Consider the following 22,034-nt stretch of genomic DNA (forward strand, 5'->3'; position numbering starts at 1 on the left):
GTCATTTTAGCTAATGGTTCGCAAATTATGCGATAACGCGCTAAATATAGTAGTTTATAGAGTTCTTAGCCCACCAGTTGTGTGAGACTAGTCTACTAGGCCTGCATTTATCCGCCGTTCGTATCACGCTTTCACGTGGTCCTTTGAAAGTTGTATTATCGGTGTTCCATTGTAATTATTGAACAAGCTATCCATTTTGACGTCTTCAAGCCATGCAAGTTTTTCATTACGTTTCTGAAGGCTCAAGTGACTCCAAAGTTTTGTAGGAGCACTCTTCACAAAACAGGGAAACCTTTGCTGTCTGCATTTGAGATTTTCAATGCTAATGGTTGTGGCAAGTCTGTTTGCGCTTGGTTGTAAGGATTTGCTTCATGTGCCTTTCCAGGCCCTTTTACCTTCCTCTTGGCGTAGACGATCTCTCCTGTAATTCGTGCATTTTGTTTGCCAGGCTCCTCGATTTTACTTGGCACGTGGTTGCTGATACAGGGGTGCAGTAGCTGCTCCAATTGTGCCATTTTGATGCAACTTTACATTTCTGAGCCAGACTGCGTCAAATCCATAAAATCCGTGCAGATTGCGCCATGCTGCACCAGAATGCGTAGCTGAGTGTAAAATTTGTTTTGCTAATTTTAGCGGAGAGCAAATGACGCGTTGGCAACCTGAGGTTTGTACGTCCTGCAATCCGTCCAGCTGCGCCAACAGTAGTGCAGACAACCCTTCGTATGCAGTCCACAACGCCCGTTCCAGTTCACTGTACTTCTGGTGAAAGTAAAGTCGCTACAAAGCGTGCGACGGGACTTCACCGCAGACAAGTGCTTGGCATGCCACACGGCGTATCTAGAGTTGTTCGTTTTCGGGTGACATCCAATTTTACCCGTTTCCTACACCCCAAGCATGTTTCTAGGAGAATAACCCGATTTCTCCCCGGACGGGCCTTTTTTCACTGTGGCAACCTGCGCACTGTGGCAACCTGCGCAAATTTCAACCAGTACTTGCTGGAAGAAAGCCCTAAAAACACAGCTTCCGAACTCATTGAGGTGTATTACTGCTGTGCTGACATTGTTGTGCCTAGCTAATGGAAATTGTGTTGTCTTGGGAACTTCCTCCCAGTTGACAGACGTTCAGCGATCAGTCAAGTACCGAATGAAGATCGGCATGTTGCGCAAGCAGATGATAATGTTTGTTAACAAGAATGAGTGAAAATTCATGACCAGCTTTTGTGCATAAAATGTTGCATTTCTTGGAAGTTATCCATTTTCTTTATTGTCTCATTGCTGAATCATTTCCAAACAAATGCTGAATTTCGGACAGCCTTTTCTAGGAAACCCTGATGTCCCCGTGATTACCTGCTTGAAATAAGCGTCATTTTTAACGCGTTGGAGTTGAGATTGTGATACTGTCTAAACTAAACTGTGGGTATTAGTACATTAGTACATCTTAGTACTTAGTACATCTGTAGATTTAACCCCAAAGAACGTGAATTTCGAAATAGTACGCGAGTTTCCAAATAATGTTGAAATACCTATGGTGACAATCACACCCAAACACTGAAAGAGATAACAGGAAGGATTTGCCCTTGCTCCGGCGTTTGACAACAATCAAGAAAAGCCACTTCTTTCTCGTGGAGATACTTGGAGGCCTGACTAACGCACTTTTCACCAAGCCTGGTTTTGTTAAAAGCCTCTTAATTTCTCGCTTAAGCTGACTGGATGACGGAACAGCGCAACGATTTTTATCTAAATGGGACTGACAGGTGCACGAGGAACATGAACAACAGTGATCCAACAAATGAGATGTAGGTGTGCCTTTCAAGGAATTAAAGTGCTCTCTTAAACTCAGTTCCTGCTCAGTTAAACTCGATAAAGTGCTCAGTTGATAGTCAGCGCTCGTCCTGTCTGGTTCTTTTCTTCGTGGTCCTGTTTTAGGGGGGACACTGGTCTTGAGGACATTTGTGTTATTTTTTAACCTATGTGCTTGAGATTTACACATTGAGTGTATTTCAACATCCTGAGCACAAATATGCAGTCAGTTTTCGTCTATGGGGTGTAAGTTTAGAGTTGTGCAACATGTTATGTCACTCTGTTTCGGGCAATTTTTTCATTATATACCTATGAAATACTCAAATAGCTTTTATCCCTTTGTGCTCTAATAGAACCAGGGAGTGCAACCATACCACTGCAGTAATTTTAGCATGGTTTCTGTGAACGCTGTAAAATTCGTATGTCGGGTGATCAATTTACAATGTTTTTGTAAAACTAACTGCATAAAATCTTGTGCCAGCAAAAAGACATTCTATACAATTGTGCTTTTATTGCACTGTTCTGTTCATAAGCTTTCGAATGCAGCAAAAATGATGTAAATCGAACTAGTACATCCCAAGATATTGTACCCGACAGCTGACCACGTGGGAAAAAAATTGGCTCTGAGAAAACAGGGCACAAAGTTTGCAAACATAGGCAAAAATGGCCATTTAGGCGACTTCAAAGGGCAACAGCTTTGTGAATACTTATGATACTGCTTATGATACAGGTACATTCTTTGGGACCTGTAGACTGCAAATAAAATTAATACAGAAAATTGATTTTTTGGCAAATTCTCGGTCCTCAAGACCAGCATCCCCCCTTATCGCACTGTTTTCAAATAACCAGGCCAGGGAGGCATCCCCGGGGAGGCGTGCACAGCACTGTGCACTTCCCGGTGCCTTGATGGGGGCGTTTCCTTTTTCGTGCAGGCTGTGCTGCTGCTGTAGACCGTGGCGCACCCTCTGCTGTCACTGGCCGACTGCGGAGGAAGCTGCATGTGAAGCGTGCCCTGTGCTCTTCTTTAAGCACTGCACGAGGTGTTGCCCTGGTCCTGGCTGCTTTCCCAGCAGGGCGGTACACGCACGCTTCTTTCTCTTGGCTGCTGCTGGGCTGGGCATTTTGGGGACGCCCCGTTGTGGAGTGCCGCAGATGGCTGGGAGGAGGCGCCTCCCCCTCCAGTGTGGGCGGAATCATTCCAGTGAATGTCTCTCTTCTTTGCAGGACCCCCGCTTCGAGGAGACTGGCAATTACCCCGCACTGCTGCCAAGAGGACATTTCTCTTTTCTGCTCTTTTTTTCACCTTCGCCTCGGAGGACGTTGCGAACAGGCTGTTTTGGGCAACTTGTGTGCTTCAAACCTGTGATGTGGTGCAATATGTGCTCTTGGTAGCGTCACTGTGTCCGTGCGCCCAGAACGCCTGCGTTTTCACAGCCGAATGAGACGCGACACATTGTCACATCGTGAGGGAGGTCTTATACGAGTGCTGTGCTAGAAGAGAGAGCTGTGTCATCCAAGGCGGCCCCATTCCCACGAGAAAATGGTAGCTGGTCCAAGCTGGAACCAGCTGGGAATTTAATCGTGAACTAGCTGGGACCAGCTGCATTTTCTCGTGGGTTTTGGGATGGAAAGTTCGGGCTCAGGAGCTCCTGCAGAGAGCAGATCCTACGATGGCCATTGCTCCCCAGACGTTTGCACAAGTTTTGTCATTGATTGCCCTACATGGTCTTATTTCTCCATTCTGTGGCGTAAGGTTCTATAAAACACCTTGAACACCTCCAGAGTTTAAGAGCCAGCGGTTAAAGAAAGTCACAGGTGGTGCTATCTGAAACAGGACTTCTGTAAAAATTGACAGTTGGGCTAGTTGGTGTTGATGCATCGTAAGTAGCGTTTGAAACAGGACGACAGAAGAGAAGGCACACACGAAACAGGACTTCTACGGGGAACACCTGCACTCCGTGCAATTGTGTCACTGCAAAAAAAGACGCACTCTCCATAGCTTTGTCCTCCACACAACACACCTCTGTCTTTCAGTGCAGAATATCATAGGTGTCCCAATAACTTTTTTCACACAAACTGGACGTGCTCGTCCTGTCTGGTTCTTTTCTTCGTGGTGCTGTTTTAACGCACTGTTTCCAAATAGCTGAGCTGTGCCTTTTTTTCCTCCTGTAAATGTAATGTTCGCAAATGCTCGGAAGCATGTTCTGCCGATTCAGGAGTATTGCATGAGCTTTGAAACCAATCTTTTTCCACGCCCAGTGTCTAACTTGGTTGTGCTGACAAGCTCCTTGGTGAGCAGGGTGAAACCTGGCCTGTCATTTGAACTCCCAGTGCTTGCCAATGCACCCGTGGAGCCTGCTGGTGTTGTGCAGTGTCATCGCCAAGCCTTGCGCTATGCACTCCACGACGTGTAGCAATTGGCATTGGCATTGGCCTGGGCGAGCGGGCTGGAGTGGAGTCTTGCCAACCGATTGTTGGTGCCATGTGGTCAAGAGCATACCGTATTTTCACGCGTATAACGTGCCCCTGCATATGATCCGCACCCCCACTTTCAGCCCGCTGGGAAAGAAAATAAATCCTCGCGTATTGCCTGCACATGTGGTACAGGAAAGGTTGCACCAAAGCTACGACTCAAGCAACCCATAACATACAATGTTTGCAGAAAAAGCGTATATTTGGCAAGTATAATGCGCTGACTGCAAGGCGAAAGTCACAATTCACTCAGTGTCACTGCTCTCGCTAAAGCTATCACTGTAGCCACAGTCCTCACTGTTGTACACAAGGTCGTCTTCACGGCACAACGTGCATTGCCGTAAAGCTGCACTAAAGGAAAAATCCCGTGTATTATTCACACCCCTACTTCGCCACTGAAATTTTTGCATTTTTAAAAATGCAAAAATTGAAACAGTGGCTTAATCACTATTACTGCTGTAGGGGGATCATGGACCAACACGTATTGCGGTGAAGTTGCACCAAAAGACATGCCTTGCATATAATCCGCACCTCTACTTCACCCCTAAAATTTTCGCATTTTTGGTGCAGGTTGTACGCACAAAAATACGGTACTTATGTGCGCCCACAAGCAGGGTCTGATTACTGATGGCACTGGGAATATTAAAATCGAGGACAGTGGTCTTTTCCACTGTCGCCCCACTTGTGTGAAGTGACTGTGAGAGGAGTTACCTTGTTAATTTTTAATTATTTTGTTGTCTCTACTCGCTTCTGTGTCTGTGCACGCGTGTAAATATGGCGTGTTTCTCTGATTATATTCAGTCCAGAGTGCCTTCACTCAGAGTCACTGTTTTTGTGCCATACTAGTCTGTCCGTGCTAAAAGGGTTAATTTCAAAGCGCACATGCAGTGCTGGTGTAACACAGTTGACCATTATACTGCGATGCAAAAGCTTGGAAATAACTTGCTGTCGCAAAGTTCCCCCGGGGCCTGAGCATGTAGACATAAGAAACCTGATACATGCTAAGTACCCGCCGTGGTGGCTCAGTGGCTAAGGCTGCCTCAGTGGCTAAGGTGGCTCAGTGGCTAACGCTGCTGAGCACGAGGTCGCGGGTTCGATTCCCGGCCGCGGCGACTGCTTTTCTGATGGAGGCGAAAAGCAAAAACGCCCGTGTGTACGAGATTTCGGCGCACGTTAAAGATCCCCAGGTGGTCAAAATCAATCCGGAGCCCTCCACTACGGCGCGCCTCATCGCCTGCGTTGCGTCGGCGCGTTAAACCCTACAATCAATCAATCAAATCAATCATCGATACATGCTAAGTGTTGTGCTTGTGAGAAATGATGCAGTTCTACTTGGTGTGTTTAAATGTGATTGGTCAGCCCTCACCATTAAGCTGGCGGAGATTGGTAGGGCTAGTGACATTGCACGGTGCTTTGTACGGCAGACAGAAGTTTCCTGCCAAGCCACAATGCGAGGACATTGCACAAGTGGGCAGTGGAGGGCGCCCCAAACAGCGGCCCAATGCTTTTGCTGCGGGATGCGTTGCTTGCAAAATTATTCATTCATTTTGTTCAGCCTCCATGTCCTGTGAGGTCGGTTTCACAAGTGTCGAGTGGGTATTTGTGGTTTGCTTGGACGGTGTCGGGTGCTGGCTGCGTTAAGGCCAGTCTGTACGCTTACCGTATTTTCTAGTCTATAAGTCGCACTTTTGTATAAGTTGCAACCTCCTCAAAAAGACGGTTTTTCTGAAAAGAAAAAACGTATATAAGCCGCACTGGTGTATAAGACGCACCGGTATACAAAAGCACTCAATCAGGTAAACTCGTATAGGATCAGTTCGTTAGACAGTGTGGCGAAAGTGCATGGTTGCGGCGGCCGCCGCCTCTGAACTCATCTCCCGGTAAGCAGTGCTAGGCACGTGCATGTACCGTCCAAAGTCTAGACAGAACTAACTTCTCAAAAGTGGTTTATTGATATACACAGACGGCATGCACTTACAGACGGCGTTTAGGAAAAACCATGGAAGCCTTGTTCCTCCGACTCGCTAACAAACAATTCATTCATTTAGACCATAGAACTGTTTAACGTGCGCAGACATGACGCAGCACACAGGCACCTTCCAATGCGGACCACACGCGGCTGACACGTAAGGGATTTATTTCATACATAAGTCCGACTGGTGGATAAGATGCACCAACGAAAATTTCAGAAAAACACCGTGACTTATATACCAGAAAATACAGTAATTGCCGTGTTGTAGCATAAGTGGCGTTCATTTTGTGCTCCAGGACAGTGTGTAGCAGTTCTCCCCCCCACTTTCCTCCAGAGCGAGGCCAGTCTGTTGTGGTCCAGTTGGAAGCCCTGAAGAAGTGTGTCGCCCTGTGTCCTGTGCAGGGGTTGGCGGCGGCAGCAGAGGAGGGGCCCGGTGGTCGTGCGACAGCTGCACGGGCTGGTTCACGTCTCGAGGGGACCTGGAGGTCCACCGGCAGTTCGAGCACGCCCCAGGGGGGCAGCACTCTGCCCCGAGGGCAGTCCACAGGTGACTACAGCCAGCCAGCTTGCGCAGGGCACTCAAATGATGGCGAGCATGGGTTCTCTCTCTTCAAGGAGGGAACAGGGGTGGGCCGGATAGCAGTTACCACAATTTCTCGCGTATAACCTGCCCCTGCGTATAATCCGCACCCCTACTTTCATACCGCCAGAAAAGAAAGAAAAAAAAAAAAGAAATCCTCGCGTATTGCCCACACATTTGGTATAGGGAAAGACAAACAAAGACAAAGAAAGTGTATATCTAGCGAGTAGAATACATTGACTTCTAGGCGAAAGTTGCACTTCACTCAGTGTCACTGCTCTTGCTAGAGCTACGGAAGGCTTAGTGTTACCGTAAAAACCCGCGTATAATACGAGGTTTTTTTCCAAATTTTACTATGTTAATTTTGTGCCTCGTATTATATGTGGATCCCAAAGTTTTCAGCCGAAAATTTGCACTTTCGGTTTCGGTTTCAGCGGAGGCTGCGCCATCTTGCGGTGGCGTTAGCTGGCTGCTGCTTCTCTGTTCTCTCAGCCGGCGCCATTTGGATTGTTTTGACCACGCGAAGAATCGGCACGTTCACCGCGAGTCTATCACGATGTCGGGTGCACGAAGGCAGTATTCGGCTGCAATAAAAGAAAAGTTAATTTATGTGCCGAGACCATCAGGAATTGCGCCGCAGGACGGCAGTTCGGCGTCACCGAAGGAAGCGTTCGCGGGTGGAGAAAGCAACTGGTGCTTGACTGGATAAAATCTGTCTGATGTCGGCGGTCTGGAGCACTGTTGGGGGTTCCTGTCAGTGCTCGTGTTGGACGCCTTTCGCTGCCACCTGGCTGATTCCGTGAAGAAGGTGTTGCGCGAACCCCGCACCGAACTGATTGTCATTCCAGGAGGAATGACATCCCAGCTGCAACCGCTAGACGTTTGCATCAACAAGCCTTTCAAAGACTGCATCAGGTCCTGTACCAAGAGTAGATGAGGTCAGGAGACCCGTAAGTGACAGCTACCGGATGGCTGACGCGGGCTTCTCCAGCAGTGCTTTGTGGCTGGATCGTTGATGCGTGGGCCAGCATCCCAGAGGAGCTCGTCAGTCGCTTTTTTAAGAAATGCGGCATCTCCAACGCCCTTCCGACAAGGCGACTTCAGGAGACAGCGGCAGCGAAACTGACGATGACTGAACGGACGTCGGGAGACAGTGCCAGCGAAAACTGACAATGACTCAACGGTAACTGCAGTGCAAATAAATGTTTTCTGTGCTCTTTACGTCGCATTATATGCGGATGAAATTTTTTTTTAGATTTTGATGTCCCCGAATTACACCTCGTATTATACGCGGGTCCGTATTATACGCGAGTTTTTACGGTACTGCGTAGCAGCTTCACGGCACAACACGCATTGCCGTGAAGCTGCACTAAAACAAAAATACCGGGTATTCACCGCACCCCTACTTTGCCACTGAAATTTTTGCACTTTTGGTGAGGGTTATGTGCGCAAAAATGGGGTATGCTGGGACAAGGGAGAACGGTCGGAAAGAGAAAATGCATTTGCCCTCGCCTCAGTTCAGCTGCTTGGGACATTCAGAACCGAAATTCACAATTCCTTAGCAATTCGTTGCTTCTGGATCTTACAGGTCTTCTTTGGTGAAAAATTAGAGCGTGACTACGAGTACGACTACGGAAAGATGACGGGGCAATCGCTCGTCCCGTCGTCTTTCGGTTGTCGTTGTCGTAGTTGCACTGTAATTTTTCACCAAATCTGCACCAACTTTCGCAATAGACTTCTTTACAGGATGTCTGTTTGGGCACCTCTCAAGTAATCGTCCTGACCATTCATGAGCAGTGCAGCTAGCAGTGACATAGTGTCAAGAAAGTGCAACGCTTGAATGCGTATTGTGTTAAGGGGGGACGCGGCTTTCAACTTCGGAAAAATGACCAAAACATCGTTTTTTTGAAACCCACATATTCGGCTTCTATGTTTTCTATTCTGTGCGTCTGCAAAGTTTTTAGGCTGAAAAGCGTCGCAAAGTGGCATAAAAAAATACTTTTGTCAGGCGCGGTGACAAACTATCAGCGCAAAAGGGCGAAAAAACGGCAATTTTCGGAGCGCTCTATCTCCGCAACGGTGCCACCGGGCGCGGCCATTTTGATATGGTTAGATCGGCCGAGCGATCGTCTTTCTGGTTCCGCTCGTCTCTTGTATCTTCGTTCATTCACAAACGCACAAACGGCAGAAAAGAAACGACGCACAAACGAAGCTAGAAATAGATGCTGAAGCGCTATTGGTCCTCCGCACGGGGCGCAGAACAACGACCCTCCTTATTGGATGTCGCGGGCGCAACGCAAGATGGCGGCTGCCTGAGCTGCGTAGCGAGCGGATTAAGTTCATTTTCGCCGCTTCGCTCGGCCGAGTTTCTGTTCAATCTGTGGTATTCAACACGCACGTTATCGCGATGGGAATGCCAGAGATAACGAGCCAGATTACGGGAAGTTGTGTGGCTCGAAAGGCGGAGGTCATCGAACGCTTCGTGGTGCGCGCGACTCTACCGTCGCCAGACCTTGGAGTGACGCGGTGTGCGCGCTTGCGATAGCGGTTCGTGAAGTTAACTTTTAGTCGGATTTGCGATGTTTACACGCTTAGTTATTGCTGTGTTTTGACTGTGGGCTCGCTAGCCTTGAGAAAGAAACGGTCGACGCGTCAAACGCTGCGGCGCGCACGGCATAGCCGACGCGCATTGGAGCATCACATGACTGGGCAACCGGTTACGATTGAACGCCAGTAGTTGTAATTAATGCCTGCGACGTTAGATTTAATCTTAAAAGCGACCTGACCAGCCATATCAGGTATAATCAAAGTTCGATATGTCGCGGTAAGCGTGCGCTGCAATGCGCGCGAGCCATATCGCCTTTCTTGCGCTACGTTTCCCGTTCACTTGTAATTTTCATGCAAACAGGTTTGAGTTAGTAATATAGGAATAAAAATATGCTCTCTGCGTTAAAAATGTACGTTACTGTGGCAGCATTTAACAGTGATTTTTTTAGGGAAATTATTGATACCATTGCTTAGGGCATACTGGCTGTGCTGCGAGAAATATTGGATGCCTTGAATGTCAAAAGTAGTAAAAAAATATGCTCTTGCATTGAAGTTGGGAGTTATGCAGAATACTCTACCAAGCTTCAAAGTAGCTCATTTTCATCCTTGTGGTATGCAAACTTTTGGCAATGAACACCTGCACGTATGAGTACTAAGTTGCTGTGCCAGGCAAAATAAAACATAAATAAAGCCAAAAATGTTCAAATTTAAGTAAAAAAAATGCTTAACTTGTTGCCATGGTGACAACACTGCAAAAGGAGGTTGTCCAGTGCGATACAGCCAACCAGCTAACCTACTTTGCATTGAAAGCCTATTGAAATCCCTTTGAAACCCATCTTCCCCTCCGTTTGGTTTGCAAAGGGGGTATGTACTCTTCACGGAGGAGCTGAAAATGATGTTTTCTGGAGAGAGAAAGGCTGTAAAAGGCAATCCAATTTCAGGGCAAGGCCTTCCAGAATCCCCATGTTCAAAAGGACATGAAAGGCTGCAACCGTGGCGACTTTTGATAAGTGAAACCTATGTTGCAACTTCGGAAGCCGTTTTCTCAAAACAGTTTTTTTTGCCACCTATGTCGCTTGTACCAGGGATTTCTTCGTGACCACTGGGTCTATTTTGATTCCGTTTCTTGCATTACATTCCTTGATGAACAGTTCAGGTCGTGACACTTTTGGTTTTCCAGATTTGTTTTTTGTGACTTTTTTATTCAAATAGTCGTTCACAGTCGACATGCCTGTTGCACATTAACCTCTAAAAAAATGAAAACTAAAAAATATTGTTTTGTAAAAAAAATTCTAAAACTGTCACGACCTCGCCCATTCATTTGGGAATGCAAAGCAATTCGAACAAGTTTTCTATCGTGTTTTATAAGTCGCTCAAGCTCGGTACAAGCGGAACAGAAAGAAAATTTAATAAATATAAAAGTTATCAAAATATTATCTTGAAATTTTTATGGTGTTATCACAGAAGCATTTCCAGTTGCTGTGCCAATTTTCATCAAAATCCACTCAGAAATAAAAAAGTTGATTTTGAAAGCCACGTCCCCCCTTAAGGGGGCAGTTGGGTCTTCGGGGCCGAAAAACGGTAAAAAAAAAAGCGTTTTCTCAAAAATGGCATTTTTGGCCTCCACAGCCATTTTTCTATCAGTCTGTAAATTTCCTCATCAAAAGGTACCATATTTTGTTGTTATTATATTATAATAGCATTTTAAAGTGCACTCTACAGCTCAGCGCAGAATTCGATGGTGAAACGGCACTTTTCTTGCAATGCAAAGCTAGCATTTCATCCTCGGATATCTTGGCACCCAGAGCAGGTACAACTTTAATTCTGTTTGCTTCTGATACCGAAATGTGTGGAGAATACAATGTTGGAAACAAATTTTTCAAATGGAAGCTTTGGAAAATTATTTTTGTGTTCAATTGGCACCACCTGCGAGCCATTTCTGGCCGAGCGCGGGAGAAGCAAAGTTCTCTGTGTTGTAAAACGACCAAAAATGTGCTTCCTATGTTGTATTGTTTAGTCATTTGTCTGCCTAGCCACGTGGTAATTGCCATTCTGTATGGAGTGGTTATTTCATAACTGTGACCCAAAATAATGGCAATTAATCATTAATTGACTCAAAATATAATCAGCTGACAAAAACTCTAATGGCAAATTTGAAATCAGCACAAAAAACTCTATAACACAGTGCAGTTTCATTAAAATTGGTTGGTAAATAAAAAAAATAGCTCTAAGACCAGTCTGCTCCCTTAATTATGGCATAACGCTTTTAGCCACACATTGCAAGTATAATGCATCGTTTATTAATGAGCGTTTTCTAATCCATGCAACCGGAGACATGCCCGCTTCAGCAGACCTTCTGCCTGTTTGCACACAAATTTCCTGCTGGAGTTAGCATAATATTTGGCAAATTATCGGCAGGTCCTACGTTTGTCGCGGCAGGTTGCACAGAGCCACCCAAGAAAAAAAGGCAAGCAACGAAAAAAAAAAAAAACTTGCCTTGCGAGGGATTTGAACCTGTGATTCACCACTCGACTCCATGCGGTCACACAGCCACAGGCGGAAAATTGTTAATAACCTTACTGTTGAACGCTTCTGCAGTCATCTGTAAGCTAGCTATCCAGCTTTATAAAGAAGGCTAACAATATTATTTATTGCAGGAGAGGAGTCGAACTGGATTCAGGCAAAACTCTGCAACGCACAGCATCGCTGCTTCTCACTCGTTATTTTTATGCTAGGCGAGTAAAAGGCGACGTTTTAATAAGCCTGTTCCCACAGTAAATTCCAACTTGAAGCTCTCCTTATTTTATCTCACTATGGCAGGAGGCTTGTGTCAGTGACATTTGAGGGCATTGGAGGTAGACATGTGCCAGGATATCCGCTAGCTTGGACAGTTATGAAATAGTAAAAATAGTTTACAGATAGCCACTCGTTTGAACGTGGTTACCTCCGCCTGCATGGAATCGCCCGTGTAGGTGGGAGTTGTTGACTGGGACTTTGGTCTTGTTGATCAGTCACGACATCAGTTGCGTGTGTATTTCGTGAGGGCGCTGATGTTGTAGCTGTATGCGGCCCTTCGTAAGGTCGTTGTATGTTGTCTTGTTGTAGTGGCAGGAGGAAGCTGATTGGCTTGTGGTGGGGACAAATGTCAGGACTTGTGGAGATGCTGCAGCTGCACTTTCTGGCCTACTTGCCGATATTGCGCCACGAAACGGCTAGTCACGTTTGTATATTGTTCCACTACACGCAGTTCTTTCAAATGTAGTAACTACCTTTTTAGTGTAGCTTGGAGCAGAGCCGAACTGTGGTGCAGCGATGGGGTATTTGTACATGGTGAGTTAGAGGGCCCTTGTCAGTGACTCTGGGGACCACTTGGCATGGAAGTTGGGGTGGCATTTTGGCTGGAGTACCCGCAAATTCTTCCCGTTGGTCTACCAGACCAGGAATGCCAGACCAGGAATGCCCTCTCCGGTAAAAGGGCGAGGCAAGGTGGTCGCCAGTCTATGTGACACCTTCATCTAGTGTACACAAGCTTTTTTTTTTTTCCTTCTCACTTCGTTCGCTTCCTCCTTCCCCCCTCAATGCCTCCTTTTTCTTCCGTCGTTTCATCGCTGCTGATTCTCCTCCGCCCGACTTGCCGCGCGAAATACGCAAGCGTTTGAGGCCTGCGTCCGCAGCATTCGTTTTGTTCATTGCTTTGTTTTGTTCTCATCACATTCGCGGGTACAAAACGCACGTTCCAGCAGCAGCTGTGTTGATTAGCTCGCATCATGTATTCACGGGTGCTACAGACATATTGGGGCCCGTAAAGGCAGCACATCTCTCAGTCTACTCTGGTTACAAACCTCTCCGTGCGGGCGCCGTGGCTCGGGCTCAAGTTTTTCCTTTTTTTCACTTCATCCCTGGGGGAGGTTGCGCGCATCTTGACGTTAAAGGAGTACTGACACGAAATTTTCGTGTTACTTTTTTATTCGCTGCTGTGGGTGCCTATTAGCCCACTAATCATAGAAAGGCACATTAGACGGTCGACCACAGCCTAAAACAATCTAGCACCCCAAAAACTTAAGTCTGTAGAGCGCATGCCACGGAGGCATTGAGAGAGAGGCGACCAGACCACGTAGCAAGGCCGGTTTATTCCGAACGCAGTGGGGTCTCTATCTCTCGATGCCAGGCGCGCGTGAGCCCTCCGGCGGGGGAGCGCGCTCGTGGGCCTGCGTCACGTTGCTGCCGCTGACACTGTGGCTTGCCGCTACAAGTCTATAACCTAAACCGGACTCACTCGTGCAAACGCACGGTAATTTGTGGTGTGGGTGAAAAAAAATGTGAAGGGTAGTTAACTCTTTCTAGCTGGTGTGGTGTCACGCTATACAAGCAGAACCAGAAGTGAGGGCTACATGGTAGCCCCTCCGTTCATCATCATCATCATGACGTGGTTAAGGTGATTCCAGGCGTTTTCGTTGCTGCTGGCTCCTTACAGTAGTGCTAGTATTCGCTAAATTTGTTCGATCTCCGGCCGATTTTTGAGTAAAAGTGCAAAAAACAGTGACTGATCAGCTTGGTGACTTCGTTATATCAAACTTAACTGCGGCGACGTTTCGTTACATAGGTATCGCAAACATGGGCTTCAATAGGGCTGGCAATGAGGAATTTAAAAACTTTGTTAAATCAAGGAATTCGTTACATAGAGCTTCGTTACATAGAGCCAGGTTTAACTGTAGTGAAATGAAATGTCATAATTTATTATCATTATTTGCAATATCTATTTTTTGTCTATTACCATCTATTATTATGTACTGCGCTTGGAACACTGAAAAAGCCATGGTTGTCGGCTAGACTGATGGCCACAGCGATGGTCATTCTGTCTTTCACTTCGGTGTCAACCAGTGCCATGCATTTTCTCTTTGTGCCTCTGAGGTGGACACAAGTTCTTTCGAACCCCATTCTGGTCTCGGGGCAAGTTTTTTTGGGGCACTTTTTATTTCTGCTGCGAATCCGAAATAGCTAAAGCGCGGCTGCGGCAGAATGCGCTGCAGTCTAAATTAACCAAATTGCGACCAAATCTGAGCGAAATTAATGAGATTCGACAATGAAGAATTTTGACTGGACCAGATGCCGAGTCCGAATGAACTGAAATCCTGAAGTAACGGCGGCCACATTAACAAGGTTTTGCTGTATCGGCTTTCATTCATGATTTGAGAGTTAGGATTCTTTTGTTCTACATGAATGTGTGTGGGGGTTGGGGGTTGAGTCTTCGATAGAAATTATAGATAAGCGGAACCGCTTGCCTTTGAATTTGCTTGAATTCATATCATATTTTTTTCTTTTGTGTGTGTGTGTGCGGGTTCCAGGCCACTGAAGCGTAATGAAGGGTTGACCTGCTAGGTGCGACCTTCGTAATGAAGGCATGTTTTATGCTAGGCGTCACTGTTTGAATTGTGCATCATTTTGAAAAGCAGTTACCGTATTTTCGCGTGCATAACCCGCACCAAAAATGCGAGAATTTCAGTGGGAAAGTAGGGTTGCGGATAATACGCAGGGTTTTTCCTGTAGTGGAGCTTCACGGCAATGCACGTTGTGCTGTGAAGCTCCTACGCAGTAACACTGACTAAGCCTTCCCTGGCAGCAATTGCGCAAAACATACAAGGACAAGGAAGAAAAAACAAGGACGAGCGCACTCTAACAACTGAATTTTATTAGTGAACTGTGACTTTCACCTTGCAGCCAGTGCATTCCACTTGCTATATATACGCTTTTTCTGTCTACATAGTATGGGATGTGTGGCTTGAGCAGTAGCTTTGGTGCAGCCTTTCCTGCATCAAATGTGCGGGCAATGACGCGAGGATTTTTTTTTCTTTTCTGCGGCTGAAAGTAGGGGTGTGGATATGGTAGTTATCTGCAAGTACGTGAATATTTACGCCCTGGTTCGTGATTAACCCTTTCGGCCCTGGTGTCCTATATTTAGGACATTAACCAAAAGTCTTCTAGCAATTTGAGAACAAAACTAAAACAAATAGTTTTCTAGGAAAAAGTTCTTTAAGGATGCCCCTTCCGATTGATATAACTATTGTTCGTTTTTTGCTATAGCTGAACACATGAAAGAGGAAGGCATTGCAGTGAAGACCAAATTGACGTCAGGGTGACTCCAAGGACTGAAGGCATAGTTATATTACATGGCTGTCAATCGAAAAATATTTGCACTACCAGCTTCAATTTTTGTATGTGGGTTAAGCTCTTTCCAAAATTTAGGAAAACAAGCAAAAATATTTTTTCTACTCGACTTTAAAATTTTAATTGCTTAATGACCTAATTAGTTGTCATGCCTGTAGATCGCTAATTACATGCATCACAAGCTCAATTTTTTGTTTGTAAACTAATAGGGTGCAAAGGTTAAAGAAAACACATAGAAAAAATGTTTTTAGTAGAAAGAAAAAATTCAGGGCTGAAAGGGTTAATGTAAATAGGGAAATAACTGACTGAGTGCATTTCGTTGGGGGACGGTGGAAATGGCCTACTAGGGAGCGAATGAGAGTACATAATTGTAATTTAGTTGAAAAGTTGTCCGCGGTGAATTCATTTGCCATTTTCAATTTGTGAAAGCATTCAACTGTTTGTTTTGTTTTTTAGAATTAGGTAGGTGTCAAAATTTACATGGATTGCTTTTAAAGAAGTGCAAAAAAATTTAGAGTGTTCATATGAGAAGTTTTCTGGTGACGTCTGCGCCTCATAGAACGCAAGCCAAAACTAGTGCATTAAAGCCCACTCTATTCCTTGAGTTTGTTGGGGTTTGTCGTGACAGTTCAAGTCGCTGCACTGTGCAGGTATTTGTGGTGGTTACAAACAATTGCCCCTAGAGTGTTACTTGAATTCGGGCGATGCTCTGAAGCCACCCTCTACTCACCTCTGCATGCACCACTGCGCATATTTACTAAAAAAATAGCATGTGGCGGTTAGCTTTGAAGGTGACAAGAGTTCTATGTAGCCGATCCGCGATATGACCTCCTAAATATATACCGTATTTACCCGATTCTAACGCGCACTTTTTTTCCGAAAAAATAGGCCGAAAAATCGCATGCGCGTTAGAATCGGATACAAAACCGAAACTGCCGAAAGAGTGGAAATTTTGTCCCACCCATCGCTATCGCCATCTCAACATGGCGCCAAAGCTTTTAGCAACGATTTTTCGGACGCAGCAAGGCTCGGCGCCTAGGCTTTTCTATCGAAGTTCACACAAATCGTCAAATCGTTTCACTTGCGCGCTTGATAACAGCAATGGCACCAGCGGCTCCCACGCGTTCAAAACGAGCGGTCGGCTGAAGCGTGCACCTCTGGAGAAGCTCTCGCGATGGGCGTGCGAGGCGTGGGCCACGATCCCATAGACCATGGTTGAACGTTCGTTCAGAAGTGTGGCATCGCGAACGCGCTTGAAGACACCGAGGCCGAGATGTTGTGGTCAGCGGAGAGCGACGAGGAGTGAGATGAGCAAGATTACTTCGGGAAATAAATCGCCCATTTCTCTCGCATTCGTTTGTCTGGGTCACAAAGGCCCGTGCGCGTTACAATCGGAGGTGCAAGTTTTTTCGTTTTTTTTTGCCAGGAAAATCGGGTGCGCGTTAGAATCGGGTAAATACGGTAGTTGCATTATGTACTTTAAAAGTAAGAAAAATTTTTAAAGTGCAACAGCCGCAGCCTTGGTCTCTTCTCCTGGAATTTTTCTTTTCACGTGCCATATTTTCTGGTCTATAAGTCGCGCTTTTGTATAAGTCGCACCGCCCTCAAACTGACAGCTTTTCCGAAAAAAAAAAAAAAAAAAAACGTATACAGTCGCGCCGGTGTATAAGACGCACCGGTGTACAAAACGCACTTGTTAATCGCACAACGCACAGGTGAACTTAAAGAGGATCAGTTCGTTAGAAAGTGCGGCGAAAGTACATGGTTTCAGCAGCCACTGCCTCTGAAGACATCCCCCGGTAAGCAGTGCTAGACATGTGCATCTACCTTCCAAATTCTAAACAGAACTAACTTCTCGAAAATGGTTTATTGGTACACACAGATGGCATGTACTTTGCTGCTCTGTAGGCTAGACCATTGAAGCCTTCTTCCTCTGACTCACTAACAAATAATTCATTCATTTAGACCATAGAGCTGGGTCTCTTAACGTGTGCTGACATTACGCAGCACACAGGCACCTCTTCGAGCACGGATTATGCGCGGCCGCCACGCACTGAATTTATTCCACACATAAGTCGCACCGGTGGATAAGACGCACCAACGAAAATTTGAGAAAAAGCTGCGACTTATACATCGGAAAATACGGTACCAAGCCCTGGCGAGAGCGGTGGCAAGTGCAGGCTAGCACGAAACCCCCTTTGGCGGGTTGGTGGAAAGGTGCATGTCTTTCTTCCTTTCCTCTACTAGTAGCAATGCCTGTGAAGGCAGGGAAAAGGGAAATGTGTTGTACGAGTGGGTGAGGAGAATTGAGGGGCTGATGAGGTAGAGCCTTGATGTGGAGAAGATTCGCTGCGAGTGTGACTGTGAACACCAGGACGACAGCAGCGAGTAGGCAGGACCGCATCTTTGGCTGTATTGGAGGAACTTTTGATTTGGTTAGTTCATTTTTTCTAAATTTTTTCTTTCTATTCTGGGGTTTTCAAAATGCGGTTGGACCATTTACACTATTATCCATCTCTTTTGCACTATCTCCATTTACAGCAAAAAGCAAAAACGCCCGTGTGTACGAGATTTCGGCGCACAGTAAAGATCAACAGGTGGTCAAAATTAATCCGGAGCCCTCCACTAGGGAGCGCCAAATCGCCTGCGTTGCGTCGGCACGTTAAACCTTACAATCAATCAATTATCTCCATTTACAATCTACATTTACGCTATCAGTCGGCTCCGCCAATACACAGACGTGTTTTGCCAAGGCTGCATAACCACCCGCTGTCATAAAATAACGCAGAATTGTCAACAAGAACATCTTTAATAAATAGGTATGAATTGCGTGCTTCGAACCTTAAAGGAGCCATGAAAACAAAACACAAGCTTGGTTCATTCAAAAGATTGCCTTGTTAGATTCATACTGACACCACTTTTATTGTAGGCTGCGCTCAAATAAGCTATAAAATTAGGAAAAACGGGAATGGCCATGTGACCCACCAGCTCATTTCCTGCAACAGAACCTACAACAGAACCTGCAACATTTCCTGCAACAGAACCTACCAGCCTGCTCTGTGATTTAAGGAGGCCGGCAAAAGCAAACGCAAATTAGGCAGAGCTTATAAGCTTGCTGAACGAGCTATTTGCGCCTAAATAATAATACTAATAATAATAATGCCTTTATTTCCATCCACAATGATGTAGGAAGAGAGGGAAAAAAAAGCTAATCTGGTAATCTTGACGGCGCTCCCTCCTCCTCGAATAATACATAGATAATTCAAGAGGCACTCAGCACAGCATATCCAAATATGCAAACGTAATGCATATCCATTTTACAGCAGTAAGAATTGTGCGGGAAACAGCAAAAGTTACGAAAATACATGTAAACATGGAAGAACCGATGCGCACTGCTGTTTTGTACTGGGCGCACTATGCTTGTTTTAGCTGTACAGCAGTCTGGCGCTTCGGAGTTGTGTTACACAACGCTGGCCGATTGGCGTAAGCGACGTTGCCTTACATGACCCTGTTTGTCAAGTACACCCCAGGTTTCACAAAGCGATTACTTTCTACCGTAACAAAAACAAGCCAGGTGTAAATACGGTCAAAAACAAAGCTACGTCGGAAGGCTGCGTATGCTAGCTCCATCTGGGAGGTTTGACGACAGCAAGGCTGCACAGCCGAATGGCGCAGTGGAAGTTTGTATACGTGCTGTTATGACTTCATTGTAGACGTTACCAAAACACACGATTTGGCGGGAAAATCAATATTTTAACCTAAATGGATGAATTCCTCACTGAATACGGCATCATTTGCTGCCGCGCAAGCGCTGGTGACGCTCTAAAACATGAAATCTTTTGAATAAAACAAATTCGTATTTTGTCTTCATGGCTCCTTTAAAGGAGTACTGACACGAAATTTCAAAGCTGAGGTAACTGTAAAATGTTTCCTTTTTATCGGGAGATATCTCCCCGCAAGTTTCTACGGTAGCCGTTCGGTATAACATATTTTGAATCCGTTTTAATCACTGTCCGCACGGGAAAACCCAGAGCGGGCCGCACGACATCATCTGCTACTCGCCCCAAACTGCCGACGTCGGGGTCAGAGCACTCGACATGGTTTGCACGGTGCGTTGACAAACGCTGTGTTGTGGAGCACGTTGGGCGAGCGTCGAGTGTGTGGTGGCTGAAGGTCCACCCGGGCGACGTGCACAGCCACTGTCGAGCAGTGCAGCAGTGCCTTGTGCCTGCCTGACAAGACTCCCCGTGTGCAGGCCGGCCGCGGTGGTGCGGGAGGAGCGGCGCTGCCAGTACTGCGAGAAGGCGTTCAGCCGCCGGTCGTCCCTGGTGGTGCACATGCGGGTGCACACCAACGAGCGGCCCTTTGCGTGCGGCCTCTGCGGCCGCCGCTTCAAGCAGAAGTGCTCCCTGGTCAGCCACCAGAACAGCCGCCACTCGGGGGGACCCTTCGGCTGCGCGCTCTGCGGCCGGGGGTTCTTCAACCATGCGGGCCTCAAGCAGCACCGCTGCATGCAGGTGGAGCCGGCCTAGCCTTCGGGCACCGTGGGCCGAGAAAGGCAGCCCCAGATGGCAAACCCCTCGCTGTCTACAGCCGCTTGCGGACAGCGGGGCACTAACGCTGGTTTCCACATCTGTTAGTGTAGGTCAACGCGCTCTATTTTCTTCGTTGCTGATTTTTTCAGAGTTTTATCCCACACCTAGGCTGCTCTGGAATATCCTGTGCAGCACAGGTGTGGTCCCTTGTCATTGCTCGTTTCGAAGAGGGTAATCCATAGCAGCGAAGTCTGCTGCGCAGGCGGGCTTGCAAAGTGGCTACGAGGAGTTAGCACAAGCCGTGTATTTAGGAGTTGTTCTATGGGATTGGGGGCTGAAGTAACATGTGGCTGAAGCCACTGTGAGCGCCTATATGAGCAGGAATGTCGGGGAGCCCGTGTTGTCAACCCTGTTGCTTGCCAAACCTACTGAATGTCTTTTTGTGCTCTTTGGATGCTGGCCAGACCTTGAATCACATGACCCTGTGTGCCACCATGCTGAGTGGCTGTGCTCTCACTTGTTGTGCACTCTTACTGGCGTTCGCACGTGTTTGAATGCCTCCGCATACAGAAACCATCTTTTGTGAGAGGCCTCGCTTCTGCACTACTGTTTGCTGTAATAAAACGAACATGATTCCAACACTGTGACAACAGGAAAATAAAGCAGCGATGATGATGATACACAGCATACGGGTTTTTATTGGTGGCTGGAAAATACAAATATGTTGTATTGCTAAAAGGATGGCACAAGAAGGAAAGTGCATTTACAGGTATATTTACAAGTTCGGCACAGTCCAGGAGGTCTGAGGAGTCACGACAAGTCAGGTCAGCCGACCGTGGCAAGAGCAAGACCAATTGTTCGGCTTCTTCATTGTTTGCTGCAATCATTAAAGCGTGGCTCGCAGGTCACGTAGCCCTGTGGTCCTTTATGGGCTGAGCTGGTAATCTAGCTCAGTCTTCATCTATAGTCTTCAAGCACCTTGTAACAATATATTAGTATTTTAATAGGCCGCTGCTGAGCACGAGGTCGCAGGTTCAATTCTTGGCCGCGGCGGCCACTTTTCTGATGGAGGTGAAAAGCAAAAACACCCGTGTGTACGAGATTTCGGTGCACGTTAAAGATCCCCAGGTGGGCAAAATTAATCGGCAGCCCTCCACTACGGTGCACCTCATCGCCTGCGTTGCGTTGGTGCGTTAAACCCTGCAATCAATCAATCAATTTTAATAGGCAAGTTAAAGCACAAGCATTTGCGGATAGTATGGCTATGAAAACTAAGTGAGTGCATGCAACCACTGCTTCAGTCAAACTAGGACAAACTGCAAGAATAGTATTGTTACATCCGGGAAGGATATACAGTCTGTGCTCATTACAGCAGATCCGGCAACAACGGACTTTCGGTTACAACCGACCATTTTTGTTGGTTTGTTTGGTCCATGTGCATTTTAAGCGGAATCCTCTTAAACGGACCTGGCTAGAGCAGACTATCTGCTACAACAGACTAAATTTCGAGTGGAAATAGTTTCAACTGAATGTCAATAGGTTGTATTCACTTGCGAGGCACACGTGCAGGCGACCATGTGAGTGCGCTGTCACTGGTCATGTCGGGCTCTGCGGGATGTCAGTACTTGACCTTGCTAAGCACATAATGTGTGTTGGACGTTCCAAACTCTACCCCACCGATTGCAAAGTAATGCCTCGACTCCAATGTGAGTGCGATTAAAGTAGCCATGAAGAGAAAACAAAAGTTTGTTTTATTCAAAAGATTAGGTGTTTCATAGTACCCCAAGTGCTTTCCCTGAAGCAAATGATGCTTTAGTCACTAAGAAATAAGGCAATGTAAGCCAAAATTTTAAGTCTCCCGCTAAATTGCACAACTTCGTGATGTGTTCAATGGCGTCATACGAGCCGGTCCATGAAACAGATACTTAGTATGTCGACTCCATATAGCACCCACATGCGGGAGT

At 46.4% G+C, this 22,034-nt stretch overlaps 1 protein-coding gene across 1 annotated transcript; it reads left to right on the forward strand.

The window, feature by feature from the left end:
* Window positions 1-3,056: 3,056 nt before the first annotated feature.
* Window positions 3,057-20,969, forward strand: LOC144158288 (putative transcription factor Ken). The gene is made up of 2 exons (XM_077689086.1): window positions 3,057-6,790; window positions 19,791-20,969. Exon 2 carries the CDS (start codon window positions 19,873-19,875, stop codon window positions 20,065-20,067), a length of 195 nt encoding a protein of 64 aa, XP_077545212.1. The 5' UTR covers window positions 3,057-6,790; window positions 19,791-19,872; the 3' UTR covers window positions 20,068-20,969.
* Window positions 20,970-22,034: the final 1,065 nt, after the last annotated feature.

This window comes from Haemaphysalis longicornis, unplaced genomic scaffold (assembly GCF_048455015.1).
Source record: "Haemaphysalis longicornis isolate Haplotype H1 unplaced genomic scaffold, Haemaphysalis longicornis Haplotype H1 scaffold_10, whole genome shotgun sequence".
Lineage (NCBI taxonomy): Eukaryota > Metazoa > Arthropoda > Arachnida > Ixodida > Ixodidae > Haemaphysalis > Haemaphysalis longicornis.